The sequence below is a fragment of the Ornithodoros turicata genome, chromosome 1, assembly GCF_037126465.1.
Source record: "Ornithodoros turicata isolate Travis chromosome 1, ASM3712646v1, whole genome shotgun sequence".
In the NCBI taxonomy this organism is placed as follows: Eukaryota; Metazoa; Arthropoda; class Arachnida; order Ixodida; family Argasidae; genus Ornithodoros; species Ornithodoros turicata.
Window position 1 is genome coordinate 33,085,451 of NC_088201.1, and position 15,407 is coordinate 33,100,857.

Below are 15,407 nucleotides of genomic sequence, written 5' to 3' on the forward strand. Positions count from 1 at the left end.
TTCAACAAAATGTGGGAAAATCAAAACGGAAAATTTCACGGGAAAATCATCATCAATCAAACGGGAAAATTTCATCTTTCATTGAATGGAAAAAGTAGACCTTAAGGCAATTACTCGTGTATGACAGAGGGCATTATCATACCTGCCAACTCTCCCGATTCATGCGTGAGACTCCCGGATTCAGACTGTTTTGTACGATTGTACGACCGAGAAGCAAATCTCCCGGAAAATGCAGTTTCCCCCTCTATATCTCAGACGCCTGCTTTTTGTCTGGCCACACAGATGTAAACGTCAATCCAATACCAGCCCGACTGCCATCTAGCCGATTGCTTTCCGGAGCCTATATGTTCCGGAGAGTTCTAGGATTCTAGTTCTAGCACTTCTAGTTTCCGGGCATTTCTTCCGTGTTTTGCCACAAGGGTGCCTTTGCAGTGTTTTTGCCTTGCATGTTGCAGATCACGACTTCATGTAAGCGAAACAGGTACCTGCACGTGTTTCTGAAGCAATACACAACTGAACTGGGACGCGTGATCGCGTCCAGGAAAGGGCACCGTGTGTTCTGCACATTTTATGGCTGCGACATCAGCATTCCGCGTGGAGGGTGGACCGACATTGTTACCCACGTTACGTCGAGGGAGCACAAGAACCACCTTAAATGCCAAGACAAACAGTACTATAGTTGTGTTCAACTTAAAAAGAAATCTAGTCTGTCAACTCTCAAAGTATCACTGCGCCGCAGGTAGGATGGCTGAACACAGAGTGGTCACGCTCGCTCCTCCACCAGATAATGTAATCCGTCGTACCCACTCTGCTTCCCTATTGGCTGTTTTGACTGGCCACATGACACTGCTGCGTGGCGGCGCTGTAGTATTTCTCCTGGTGCGCTATCGCGTCTCTTTATCTCCAATGGCATATGTAGTTGACGGACTAGATTTCTTTTCCTTTCTAAGTTGAACACGACTATAGCTAGGTCAGCTTTTCCGAAAGCAAGACAAGGACTACAGTGTTATCCGTGCGGGCAATCCTCCTCCGTGTTCCCAACTCCCGACGTTGCAAAGCGGTACGCGTGTGCTCGAACTAAGTCGACTGCAATTGTCGGTGAAATGGGAAACCGCGCACAAGAGCTCATGATAAGCGCGCTGAATTGAAAGTTTTTGCGGTCGCTGTTCACGTAACTGACGACAGCGATGTACAACTGTAACCGATGGTTCTGACGTATTATGCGAGCTACTTTTTTAATGACTTGTTAACTAACTTGTTCAGATGGGCTTTTGAAGTTTAGCCACGTTACTGAGGCAGTGCTGAACGAATAGTGCTGAATGTGAGGGCAGTCCAGCATCGCGAAGAGAACAGGGACATAGTTCCGTGTCTTCACGTTCTTTTTGGAAAGTGTCATGGCCTTGCCACAGCCAGACACCCAGATAGTTTCTGGGAGAGGGCAAAGTCTGTCGCTGCAAAACTTGTGCCTGATGAGTCTTCTGGGGTCAAGCGTGCTCCTCTTACATGTGCAAATAAAAACCTCCCAACATTGGCCTTCTCTTATATAAAATAGCAAGTCCATTTGTCAACAAACGTACCCCCTCCTCATGCTTTGGAAATCTCCCTAATTCGGATGTTCCCAAGTTGGCAGGTATGCATCATGGGTTAATTGTGTCTGGTGTGAAGCACAGTAGCTCATGATCGTGAGGATAAATAGTGGGAAGCTGCTTCCTGTCGTCTCGATTCTGTCTGTCTGTGTTGTGATCTGCTGAGGAGGACCACAGTGGAGCCTTTATGGCCTACTGGAGCAAAAACGACCAAACTTTGACAAACCTAGAGTATTCATGACCGGCCTCAGTGGATTTTGTTAACATGCCTGCTTACTGATCTCGAGATAGACACCTACTGGGGGCACTAGCAACTTGGTGGCGTGAAGTACAAGTAGCTTAGACATGTTGTGCTCTACAAGAGATGCTAAATGCGTGGTGGGCAAACACACACCCATGTGCTGAGATTTCATCATCGTTAAAAAGTTCACAGGTGGGCACAATTAATCCACAGGCTGACAACAGCAGTGTTACGATGTAGATCCTTGAATTGTTTAGTAATCATAAACTGGCAATTGCATTGAATCCTTTTGCATAAAACCACCTTTAAATATAATGTATGTCAATTGCTAAAGCTTCGACACTTCTGACCCCACACAAATCGAGAAAATGCACACTCGCAGAGCTTGTGGTGATAGCTGTAAGTTGTGCAGGCTGACGTGGCTTTTGTACGCAGTAATGAAGGTATACCACAACTTTGAAATAATGAGTTTGCTCTGTTTTTCTGTAAATAGGATAAGGGAATCTCTCTGTTTCAGTAATGGTTCTCTTATTTCCTTATGAAATCTCTTCCAGGACAAGCTCAAGAGACATATGCTTGTGCATGATACAGTGAAGCGGTTCAAGTGCCCATATGCAGCAGCACTAGGCTGTCAGATGGAGTTTAATCGTGCTGACAAGCTGAAAGCCCACCTCTTCACACACTCTGGCATCAAGCCATATGCATGCAGAACTTGTGGGCGATGTTTTGCCCAGAAAACACGTCTGAAAAACCATGAACGTCTGCATTCCAGTGCACCATTTCAATGTAGCACCTGTCAGCAAGCATTTGTATCTCAAAAGGCCTTAGATGAGCATAACTGCCGAAAGCGTGTTGCTCACACGTGTCGTGGTCGTGGCAGAAAATGGTCCGCATCTAGATGTGCCATGTGCAAGCCAACACTGCTTTCAAAAGCGTGTGATCAAGCTGCCATACCTGACGAAGGACTCACTGATGTCCAAACTGCACACATAGAAATTATCTCAACCACAGGGGATATTGGTGTAGGAAAGGTGTCAATAACTTATCCAGATATACAACCAACCTCTGAACCGGGTAAACAGGATGAATAGTGCATCAAGATGCTAGTCAAAAGCAACCCAAGCTGATCTGCAGCAGCATTGAAATTTTCACTGACCTGAAGTATATTAGACAAAAGTGTTTTCTAGCAGTATAAAGTTCTGCTTTTGTTTTTCTTATGTGCAGTCAACAGTACTTTATTGCACAGTACCTTTGCCACTTTATGAGAGTGCATAAAAGCACTTTTTTTTCATTAGAATATGGAAAGGGCCTGACTTTTTCTGGTTATATTTTTCAGCAGCGTCAGGGGGAGGGGGGAATATCGGGTCATAATTTGCTTCAATAAAGGTGTAATCGGGTTGTACTGAACCTGATTCAACCCAATTGTTGTTGAACGGATTGAATTAGATGTAAATCTTTGGTTTACTCGGCCTAGTACACATGACACTCCAGTAGACACAGATTATCAATATTTAGTCCATGCATCTAAGAGGCAGCGGGATCTCTGTTTTGACAGTTTGTATGAGAATATTTATGCATTTACAACACAGTTTCCAAAGTTCTGTGTTAGTTGTGATGACTTCGGATCCCACTGGTCCAAGTTTTCAAGCAAAAACCCTGTTTTTGCTGATTTGAATCTGAAGGTAAATATCGGGTGTAATTGGGTACAACCCTAAAATGTCAGGCCCTTAATATGGAGAATTGCACTCCAAAACTTGCTTTGTCACGCATACCTTTTTCTGCGGGAAATTTGAATATGCATTGTATATCCCTTAATTAGTGATATGTTTCTTGCAGACAACTTATAATAAAGAAAGAAAAAATAAATTTCCTAGGCAATTAATGTATGACAACTGCATACTGCATTTGTTTCTTTGTAATCTTTTAAAAATGGGAAAAGACCACAATGAGTGTGGTTCACGGAGATCAAATAAATTTTTGTCTGGCTGTTGCACTCTAGGCGTGTGAGTATGCAGCCTAGCTACGACCCTGTAGTATACTGCTGTGCTAGTTTTTGTTGTTCCTTTTCACTGATCATGAAGCACTGTTTTTTTCGCCATCACCAGGGGCAATACTCTACCCCATTGCTGATGGTGATGTGGGGAATTAAATATTTTTTTCCAAGCAAATGCATATTAAAATATCCAAAGAAGGGTTTGTGGCCAATGCTGCTAATCTCTGTGCTAGTAAAGGTTTTCTATTCCACATTATCAAAATGCCCTTGCTGCTCTGGTTGACAGGTGAATTTAGCTAGAACCACCATTTTGTACTTTTTTGGGCGACGAAAAAATGAAGGACATCACTGTTGAAAAAGGAGGAAAGGAAGCTTTGCCCATAAGAAGAAAGTGGGAGAACGCCAACAGAATGCTGTTTTCCCTGCTCTTTCTGCTTTCTTAAACTGATTTCTAATTGTGAAGGGTGCACTAGGTTGGACTGATTCTGGGCTTCAACTGAGAAAAATAGTTAAGCTGAAGTTGTAAGGAAAACAGCCCGAGTGGTGGCAGAAATTGAGTGCAATCAGTTCCTGCTGACTGTCAAATATAGCATGTTGTGATGGTGCTAGCAAAACGCAGTGTGCAACAGGATTGCCATTTGAAATTATATTCTTAACACAAACCTTTATATATTTGGAGATACAGTCAAACTCCTTTATAGCGAACACCTTTTTAACGAAAATACCACTACAGCAAGTTTTTTTGCGGTCCCGCTGGAGCCCTATGGGTGCAATAATGGGCATCCTTTTCAACGAAAATACCTTTACTGCAAATTTTTTTTGCTGTCCCCTGAGTTTCGTTGTAAAGGAGTTTGACTGTATTGCAATATCTCGGCGTGTATCCTGTTGTGATACTTTCATTGGTGATGCACCTGTGTTTTGATTACTGGATTTGCAATTTCACTATTCATGTACCTTGGAGCAATGTGATAACATTGAATAGGGCACAAAGACCTGTCACATTCATTGAGTTTTCCATTGAGAGTCACCATGCAAAATATTTTTGCTGTGCAATGCATTGTCACTGGGCAATCAAATTTACAAAAACATTCAGAGAAAGCAGCCACAGATGGCCGACACGATCCTCGCGTGACATCGAAAAAGTCTTCGTGCCTTTCTTCTGATCTTTTCTTCTCAGCTTCTTGCTTTGCTATACCTGCTTGAGCTGTGATGGTCTATGTCACAAGGCACATGCCAGGGGAATAGGCTATGTTACAACATTCCCCATTCTCCGACATGCTCTTTCCAAGAGGGAAGGATTTTCAAAAAATGTACGTAACAGAGACCTCGCGTGGGTGCAGCAGGTCACCTGTGCCAGTCTTACATTCGCAGGAGCTTATTTTATCTGTTGCAGAACATGCCACAGCCAAAAACAAACAAAATTTTGGGATCGCCTCGGTGCTCCTTTAATGTTATACTTACTGCAAGTGGCAGCGAATATTATTGTTGGGTCAAACTGATATACCTTGCATGTAATTGTAATGTCTCGAGGAAATGAATGCGTTCCATATTATTTCATAATGTGAATTATAACCCGTAATAAACGAGGTGACACAAAGTTGTCTTCCATATATGTCTATAGGATAGGTGTGTTGTCTTTTGACAAGTGCTTCTGGTTTCCTTCAGTAGCCCCTTATTTAATGAGATATTCCTCACGGTTCAGTAGCACTTAAGCGAGACTTAGGCGAGTAGCACTTAGAGAGTCACAGAATGTGACTCTCGAGGAAATGTACAAATTCCACAGATGACATTTGTTGGTGCGTACTGAAGGATTGTTGAGGCGCACTGCAATTGTAATGGGAAATGAATTTTTTACAGAACCCAAAAGTCCCACATTTTTGTCGTTTCATGGAAACACTGAGACACTAATCCTTTGAATAGGTGATCAATGGACTCAATCCATATTCCAGCCCATTACAATGCTATTCGCAAGGTTTCCGTTTGCACGCTTCTGAAGGCGTTGTTTTCGCGATGCCCTGGTGTGACAGGTGCAAGCCAGGGACTAGCAACCCATTCTTCATTTCTTCATGATGGCCAGACAGAGTTGGAACTTTAGTAGAACAGCAGGAAGAACTAAACATCCTCCACACCGAGTGAATTGGTCCGATTCTCCCGAACAGCTTCTCCACGTGGCTACAATTAAGGGATAAGCCTCCTATTCTTGAAAGCAGCCAGGCGTACTCTAGGCGTAGCTAGGCTCTAGCTAGGCGTACTCTGTCAAGGGGGACAAGGTATCTTGTCCCCCTTGCCCCGTTTTGCCCCTTCACTTTTAGATATGTTGAGATAACATGTGAGGACCTTTCAACCTCTGCAGGACGCTCTTCAGTTGAATCGTCAAGCTGGAACCGGTGCAGGGCGAGCTAACGCGGGAGAAACAGCGTGCGAGATGAGAGCGGATGAATCGTGCTACACCCCCATGGCCCTTCTCGGTCTAAGGCACTTAGATAGGAATCTTGCCCAAAACATTCTCAGAAGTGGCCATAGCACTGCCGTGTGAAGAAGGCGATACGAAAAGAGCAATGATTTCATTTATTAAGAGCAGCCGAATTGTACATTAGGCTTCGGGTGAGCAGATGTAGGTATGGAGATGACAGCTGGGATAGAGAAAAGATGAAGAACTTGATCAGCTGCTATGTACGAGTAGGGCTTGGGAGAGAAATGTCTAAGAACACGAAATCTTATAGATGGTTCCCATTCAATTTTTCCAGTGATCCGTTCACTAGCATAACTCAGGATTCCCAAATGTTAAAGATAATAAAATAGAAAAGAAGGCTAATGAATACAACAAAGGGCACCGTTCATCTTTTGCACTTCTGGATTCCTCTCGTGATTGCTATTGCAATGAGTGCTATCTTCCTATGGTTTCGAAACTTTAGTTCTGACTCCGGATAAGTAGGGTTTGCACTGCAGCTCCGTGAGAATAAGAGAAAGTTGAAAATCAAAGGTTAAAATGACCGTGTAAAATTTAAGGGTTTTCACGACCTTGAAAACAGCATTTTCGGGGTATTCATGGGTTTCAAGGACCAGTGGGAACCATGCCTATAGAATGGTGACAGAAAGGGTCGTCAAATTTAACGTAACATTATCAAATTTAAATTACCAGATCTGTAGTGTGACTTATTCATATGAAACATTTTTCTAAAGCGACACAAGATCGATTACATCCATCGAAAAGATCTTACACGTACCCAGGAGTAGGAAGCGACTGACGTGAGATTATACAACCAGACGGACTCAGCCAAATAGCTCACACAGACACACACAGGATCGGCACGCAAGGATCAGATAACGAGAGCAGACAGGCATCCGGTATTTTGAACACCTGTGGTCGCTCTTAGTGCGCTCTCAGGTTTCCGGACGGCCGATGAGAGAATCAGTTAGCGTCTCGGTCTCGAGGTATTAAGCACGAGCCATATGTACTCTTTAAGTAAACTGTTCCCCTGCCTCAACTCATACTGAACGTGCGATGTAAACTAAATGTGAAGCACAAAAGTGGAGATGCTCTTTTGAAACATATAATACGGTGCTACACACATCTGTGTCAAAAACGATTAGGCTAAGTTCTGGTGCTGGAGTCAGTTGTTGCCTGTGATACAGAAATTAAGCAGGCTTCAGTCAAGTAGTGGATATAAAAGCCAAAGGTGATGGGATCAGATTCTTAGTAACTCATCCCAACTAAACAATACAAAGTGCAGAATGCTGGCCACCTCACATAGATCTGAAATTGGAGGGCATGTTACTTGAAGAGACTATTTGTTAAGATTGGTATGCAAATTAATTAACTAGCTGGAGAGATGTACTTGGAAACTGTCAGAGAAAGGGCAACAGGAGTGTTTTGTTCATGCTTTTTCTTTGGTTGTTTTTGCTATTATGTCTTTATTTGATTTTATCGGCTTTTCGTCTACTTCCGCACCACCGTTTGCCATATTTTCTGGTGTATAACGTGCGCGTTATACAGTCAAACTCCTTTACAACGAAACTCAGGGGACAGCAAAAAAAATTTGCAGTAAAGGTATTTTCGTTAAAAAGGATGTCCATTATTGGACCTATAGGGCTCCAGTGAGACCGCAAAAAAATTCGCTGTAGTGGTATTTTCGTTAAAAAGGTGTTCGCTATAAAGGAGTTTCACTGTACATCGTAAAAAGTGTCCCGAATAAGCAGTGTGCGTCATACATTCGAGTTTTTTCCGGAAGAGTCATTCCTAAGGAGGTGCCTTGCAACCTTCAGCCACGAGCCTTGATCCGCCCGTATGATATAGGCGTAGATAATTTGTTTAAGTGCCACATTCTGGGAAAATTGGGAAAGAATGAATGATAGATGGTGAGCATGAGTACACGAAAAGCAGACAGAGGCGGCAGTCAGCATTTACATAGAACATTTTTCAAATTCCGCAAATTTTTGGGTGTACACTTTGTAGTACGTTGGAAAATACGGTATATTTCTACGTTATACCTTGTGCCGCAGATTACATGCCATAACCTCCATCGTCATAGAACGTGCAGTAGTCTCGGGTAAGGCACAGGGGACTGTGTTTCATTAAAATTTTTCTGTCTTAGTTTTTTTCAAGACTCTGAGGCACCTGGAAGTCACGCTATAGTTTTCTGCAAGGATGGCGACGTTCATTCCTTCACATTATGCGGGAACCAAGTTACCATTTTGGGGATACATGTACTCAAAGTATCGCTCTGATTCAGCGAAAGTAACCTGACATTGTCAAAAATTTCAGTTCGGGTGTCTGAGAGATTTTGTCCGGTGACGAAGTCATTGTTACGCAAGAACACAGTCATCCTCCCTGCCCCAATACCTGAGCAGCTGCTGTCATAACTGATAGTATAAAACGATCAGCAACGGGATCACATGATGCAGCCCGTAACGTTGTAGCTGCTTGCTTGGAAGGTGCAACAGAAGAAGTGCTAGCAAAAATACCGAAGATTGCATCACTGGAAAAGGAAGTCAACAGGGTTCGGCGAAGCACACAAGGTTTACCTCCAGTGCCCCACAGCCTTCACAAGATCATCATTCTGGCGAGCCTCAGCAACACGAGAATGGACAGGCTTGAATTTTTCGTGATTTGTGTCCTGTTGATCCCTCCAGAGTTGTTATACTGGGCTCACATAATGACCTCAGCCGACTGAACGAGTGTAGTACTTGGCTGGTCGATGGCACATTTAAAGCAGCACCTGGAATGTTCTACCAGTTATGGGTCATTCACGGCATGTACAGAAATCGTGTCCAGCCATTTGTGTATTGCTTGCTGCCGGACAAGCGAGAGCACACGTATGCGTGCCTTACAGAAGGTTGTGGAGGTTATCATAGCATTTTCGCCTCTGGGTGTTAGTATTGTCATAATGGACTTTGAAAAGGCTGAGGAAAATGCTGTACGGAGGGTCCTTCCAAACACAGAGATCATGAAAAGGCATCACGAAAACAACGTTCGGAGAAGTGTGCCAATAGACGCCTTCCGATTTTTCCGAATATAGTATTGTGATGAGCCGCATTACGGGTTGAAACTATTGATTTACTCAAATGATTAATTAATGTTTTAGTATTCCACACGATGACAAAAATCTGGGACAATTTTGATTTGATTTCGTTTCAAAATTCATTAGTTCCAATAACCATCCTAGTGCAGTTTAACTATCCTTCAGTGCGCTTCGCTAAATGTCATTTGTGGAATTCTTACATTTCCTTCAGCATAAGTGAAATTCTGCGACATTTTTTCCTGATATGGCCTCTCCCGGCATGACTTGAGTTTTGAGTTTGAAAGGCTACTCCCAAAAACAACCCCCCCCCCCCCTTCCCACAAAAAAAAGTTTAGTGTGGTACGAGTTGGGTGGTTGCCGAACGGTACACGCTGGAGTAAATATTTTTTATGCACTTATCTTCTACTTGGTATAAAAATGTCAAGTGGGGTTGCCAGATTTGGCTACTTTGCACCAAACTGGCTACTTTCTGACTGTCGCGGCGCTGAAATTTGGGCGATGGAGACTTTATTTTCCTGCTACTTTGTGGATACTTCTTGGCGCTATATTTCAAACTTCTGTGTACCTAAAACAGGATAAGCGTCCAAGATAACGGCAGTGGTTTATCCAGAATCCCAAGCATGAAGGGGTGTTGGAAAAAATTGGGGGGGGGGATTATTATAGTTACATCATTACAGCTTAATATATCATTACCGACATGTGTCTAAAGCTGAAATTGCAAGGGCACCCCCTGTATGGGGTACACAGGTGAAAAAATTAGGGGGGTGTCATTGAACATTTGGGGGTTGTAGGGGGGTCTGGATAAATCACTGGATAACGGGATAGTTTTTATCGTGGCGACACATCTAGTGCTGAAGTACATACATTCCGTTTATTCATACCCCAATCCCTTGATGATCAGCCTTTTCTGAGCCAGTATGATGTCCCTCAGAATTTTTCTGTTTCTGCGCTGGGGTGTTAGTACTCATTAAAGGTGCTTTGGTTGGATGAAACTAATCCACCTACTTTGCACTGTAGTGTTGCTCATAATCATAGTTCTCACACAATGTAACGACGCTGCTTATCATTATACGAATTATCATAAGGTTTCAGTTGGGATAGGCTGTGGCCACTAGGTTGGTTATGTTTCATTCTCTGGTCACTTTTAGTGTGGAACTGAAATCATGTTCATATGACCCCGGTCTTTTTTTTCCCCTGAAATATCGTGTGCTTCAAAAATCCGACCCAAGATTTTACTACTTGGTCAATGTGTATCGCATGTGTTCTGGTACAAGTGGCAGTTCCGCATTCATGGGAGCTCGGCTCACTCCATGTGATATGATACCTACACACCACTGGCTACACAATTGGCTACATATACGGGAAATTGGCTACTTCTTGCTACTATCTCAGGGCGCTTTGGCAACTTTTCAGGATTTCGATATGGCAGAAAAATGACTGAAATGTTGCGTCAATCTGTGGAACATAAAGTTTACTATAAAACCATATCGTATTAACCTGTAGCATCAGATGAGACTTCCCTGCAGTAAAAGCAAATGCAACACAATGTTCCATGACAAGGCCACAATAATATGCACAGCAACAAGGAAGCAAAGCTGAAGTGAAGACATCACCCTTCCATCATCTATCAGTTAATCAATTCGTTCAATCAGTGTAAAAATTTAGACAGAAATTTGCAAGGCAAGTTTCATCGCATTAAGACCACTTTGAAGAAATAAGACTTTACAAGTGAGATGGCTATCCCTCATTTTGATGATGTGGCAACCATTTTCTGTGCTCTGATGTTAAAAATATATGCAGCAGAATGAACACCTCAGTTTTCAGCATTTTATGCGTCCAAGTTGCACAATTAGTAAGTAACAGCAACTTTACACTTGCTGAAAGTTTTCAGTCTGTAAATACCACAAAAGGCAATATATACAGATTTCCAAATGTTGCTATTCCATACAAATACACTGATTTACAATAATACTCCAAAACGATTTGATAAAGAAACGGTGTCACATTCCAAGTCTTTCGCAAGCGTTTTGTGCTTGGAGGCACGCTTCTTTGGCTTTGCAGTCATACTCTTTTCTTTGAAATATTCATCTGGAACAGTTTCTCTGAACATTTTATAGAACTTTGAAAAAGCTGTGTCCAACATAGAACCTCTTCCTAAGTACTCTGATATAAACAAGTCTGGCTGTACACGAGAGTCCAGCTCTTTAGTAAAGTTGTACAGAAATGTTCCGTTAAGTGTGAAATGGATTTCAGTGTCGGTATATGGCATTTGTAAGATTCTATTGATGTACCTTGTAAACAAAAGGCATGTTTGGAACTGACTGCAGGAGTAGGTCAGCTCAGAGTCAAAGGGACGGGCATGATTGTGCAAAGGGCGAGAAAAATACTTTGAGAAGTTTCTGATTGCACTTAGAGCAACCTCATCTGGTATATCCGATACAGTCAGGATAACCCTGGTATTGAGCAGTCCATCAGACATCTGTTTGCTGCAAGAAGGTGCGCACAGCTTTGGATCATGTTTCGCTAAAGATTCTTTACTCTCGGAAGACAGCCGAAGCAGTACCATAGAAAGTAACAATGATCTCAAGAGATTCTCATTTGTTGATTCTGTGGAGTTTCGCAGCCAGAAATGAATAACAAAGAGCACAAGTTGCAGTGGCTCAGCACATAGTAGGTTTATATCCTCACACTTCAAAAGGCACCTCAAGAGCATCTGTCTTGACTGCAAATCCATACCAGGAATGTCAGATAGCTCTGGCAACTCTCCATAACATGGAACATTAAAACAAGGCTCAACATAGAACCTTTTCATGTTCCTTCCCTCACGGTCAAATTCTTCAACTGTATTTTGGCCAATATTTCTCTTGCTGTCAGATCCTAATATTATACCATACAAAGCCTGTCGTAGAGTGAGCGAGCAAATATAGCTGCTTGGCTTCTCAAAACAGTCTACCTGCACCAGCTGGAACACCCTACGTATGACCGCAACATTAATGACATATGGGCTCACTTTGCCACTGAAAAGCATTTCTGTAAACCAAGAAGGAAATGGTGTACCAGATGCAAAGGAAAACGTAACTGGACCATTCTCCATCAAGTGCTCTGCAAAAGAGGATTTGCACTTTGTGTATCTTTCTACATTATCAGCAATGATTTTTCTAGCCTCCTCCCGCTTACTACTTTTCAGTGTACTCAACACTTCAGTGATAACATTGTTTTCATCTACAGAACTCAACCAGTGCAGAAGTCCAATCATTTTTGTGTGTTGCTTGCAGATGTAGAGTTTTCGTCTAGGACCACGTTGTTTAGGACATTTTAGGCGGCTGCAGAAGTTTTCAAACATTTTAGCATCCACAAAGTCATTGCCAAGAAGTGTTCCAAAAAATGGTAAAAGAGAATGCTTAAAACCTGGGAAATGACAAAGCAGGTTGTCAATGTGATACCACTGGCATGACAAGCAGTTGACCTCGGCACCATTTACAACTTGTGTGCACACAGATTCTGCAATGAAATCCAGCCTGATGAATCCTGCTTTGATGTCGAATATGTAAAAATCACTGTCTTGACTTGCAACAGGGGAGCCAAGGTGATTGGCAATGGCTACAATCTCTTCGTCAGCCTCGAAGTGACATTGCACAATGGGGATGCCAAGTTCACGAGCAATGTCTTTGAAGACCTAGAAGCAGTAAATATTGAAAATTACTATACAGGAAAAGCATTATATGCCCACAAAACTTGTTTGCCTAAAACCTAGAAGGTAAGAGAAATGCACATATTTTCATTACTCAAATATTTCCATTTTTGATACCAGCCTTTCAAATTTGTTTCTGTTACATTTTCATTACTGTTTCTGGTAATGGAAGGACCCTTATGAAGATGCAAGTGGACACCCTTTCAGAAGTGCTGCTTCAGAATATGCATACACACCACACAAATAATTTCTCTTCAGTAAAAAGGCACCTCTTCTGGGATTTAAAAGAAAATCCATAGTAACATGTCTTCATCCGGAATAGTGCTCTGGTGAAATTATGATTTCAGCAACTATACATGTGTGCAAGCAACCCCCCTTCGAGGGTTTCACCCACAGACGAATGCTATGCCAATGTGAAACAAAAAGTTGAAGGAGAGCGTCCTCGTGCTATGTTGTAAAGTCTGTTGTGCAGATCGCTCTTTGCATGTTTGCATCAAGAGTTACGCAGGATGGCATGAGCGAGCAACAGATGAATCTTGAATATCCCATGTTGCGATTCCCACAGTATTGATGGCATGTGCTAAAGGAAAGAAGTCCAACAAGAAAGAAAGAGAAATATCGCATGTTGTTGCATAAGAGTAATAGCTATTACCCACATTCAATACCAGCCCCTCCCTATTTTTCTTTTTTTACCAACCAACCAACCAACCCAATACCAGCCATTCCATTCCATAATTCTTGTTTCTGTTTGTGGTAATGGAGGAACGTTGTACATGAGTTTAATTTTTCATGACCATTACCAGTTCTAATTCTGGTGAATTTCGGTTCCTGTTTCATTGATCATTACTGTTAATACTGCCTGAATTAAATACAGACCACACTATGGCTTAATTTATTTGTTACTAGTTACATTACAAAATTACTCTTATGTACATTCTATAAAACATGCAAAAGGGGCAGAATACTTTGCTGGAAATTTCGCATTAACAGTGCCCGTATTTGAGCGGGACACCGTGTACACCCAACATGTAGAAGTCTGTGCAGTTTACCTCATGTGCCAGTATTGGTAGAACTTTACGAGAGCCACATCCAGTCTTTGCAATATGTTTTGCAGCAGAAAGACGTTGTTGCATGCGCTGCTGGCATGTCTTGAGTTTGCTGTTGGAAATGTCATAGCCACCATCAAACACTATGACGACTTCGATGTTGCACTTCTTAAAGATGGCGAAGTAGTCTCGGATTGCTTCTGCATACCTTATGTACAACGGAAAAGAGACAAGTTTAATTAATAATTCGGGGCTTTACGTCGCGAGACAACTGCGAGAGAGAAAAGTTTAGTCGGTTTAATGTAGTTATTTACAAATTCTGCAAAACGTACTGGTTAAAACACTGGTCACACATATTTTTCCACTTCTAACGAATGTTAAACAAATATCACTAGCATATTAACGCTAGTTACTTAGCTTTAACTAATCGAGCTTGCATGGGATTGGTGTCTTACTTTTTCTAGTTGTGTACACTTCCCAAGCTTTGAAGGTTCAATGACAATTCAATGACTTCCGTCTCCAGCCTACCAGGCCACATGTACACTATGCACATTGTGAAAAACGAGTGCTTGTGTGGTCTACTTGGGGTCTCGCACACGGGTCCCATGTTAGCGCCTCAGGGCGATTTCAATCTGCTGGAGTTTTGAACACTTTTTGAGTCGCGAACTGACCTGTCATAGTCACCTCCATATACACACTCCAGGTTAGATGATAAATAGATCATGTAAACCAGGTTGCTTCCATCAATGACGAGTTTCGTGTCGTGAAGGTACTTCAGTTCAGAAAGTTCTGGATTTTGGCGAAAGAACGAGCTGAGGCCATAGATGCCCATAACGCAGTCTTGTGTATCTTGTGCAGTGGAAGCAGCTCTCCTCTTTCTATTCTAACCTTACCATCAGCTATCGGAAAAGTCTAAACTGGTCCACAGACAACACACAAAACATAACCTATTTATGTGCACACATGAAGACAGATGGGGCAGCGAGCAGCCATGATCTCTAGCTCTAGTCCCGGCCGTGGTCGCCGTGGTTGAGGGAATCTGGGGAAACTTACGTCGCTCGCGTGGCTCACGTGACCTCCTGCATCGGACCAACCACTGAAGACTGGAAGAGTTTTTGTTTTGTTTTTTGTTGTTATTATTCAGTTGATGACGTGAATGATGTCGAGCTCGTGGTGTTTCCGCCGGAAGCTCCCGTTCACGCGTTCACGCCGTTCACGCAATGGTCCAGAGAAAATGGCGGGCGCCCAAACCACGTGATCTCCAGGAGCCATTCACAGCGTCCCCGAGCTGGAGCGCAGGAAAAAAGCTGGGGCCCAGTGCGCATGCG

At 42.6% G+C, this 15,407-nt stretch overlaps 2 protein-coding genes across 6 annotated transcripts in view; one reads left to right on the forward strand and one right to left on the reverse strand.

The window, feature by feature from the left end:
• Positions 1 to 4,510, forward strand: part of LOC135377924 (zinc finger protein 341-like) — a 28,052-nt gene extending 23,542 nt beyond the window's left edge. For both annotated transcript variants that reach the window (XM_064610693.1, XM_064610694.1), the window contains exon 11: positions 2,382 to 4,510. In XM_064610693.1, coding sequence (XP_064466763.1) covers positions 2,382 to 2,918 — 537 coding nt within the window. In that variant the 3' untranslated portion in view covers positions 2,919 to 4,510. The remainder of the gene's footprint in view (positions 1 to 2,381) is intronic.
• A 6,645-nt stretch (positions 4,511 to 11,155) lies between these two features.
• Positions 11,156 to 15,282, reverse strand: LOC135377928 (protein asteroid homolog 1-like). 4 transcript variants are annotated; one of them, XM_064610699.1, is made up of 3 exons: positions 15,133 to 15,282; positions 14,083 to 14,287; positions 11,156 to 13,018 (listed from the first exon to the last, which is right to left on the reverse strand). In XM_064610699.1, exons 2-3 carry the CDS (start codon positions 14,164 to 14,166, stop codon positions 11,303 to 11,305), a joined length of 1,800 nt encoding a protein of 599 aa, XP_064466769.1. In that variant the 5' UTR covers positions 14,167 to 14,287; positions 15,133 to 15,282; the 3' UTR covers positions 11,156 to 11,302. The 4 variants fall into 4 exon arrangements, with proteins under 4 accessions (XP_064466769.1, XP_064466767.1, XP_064466768.1 ...); XM_064610697.1 differs by lacking the exon at positions 15,133 to 15,282 and adding an exon at positions 14,751 to 15,126; XM_064610698.1 differs by lacking the exon at positions 15,133 to 15,282 and adding an exon at positions 15,043 to 15,114.
• Between the last annotated feature and the right edge of the window lie 125 nt (positions 15,283 to 15,407).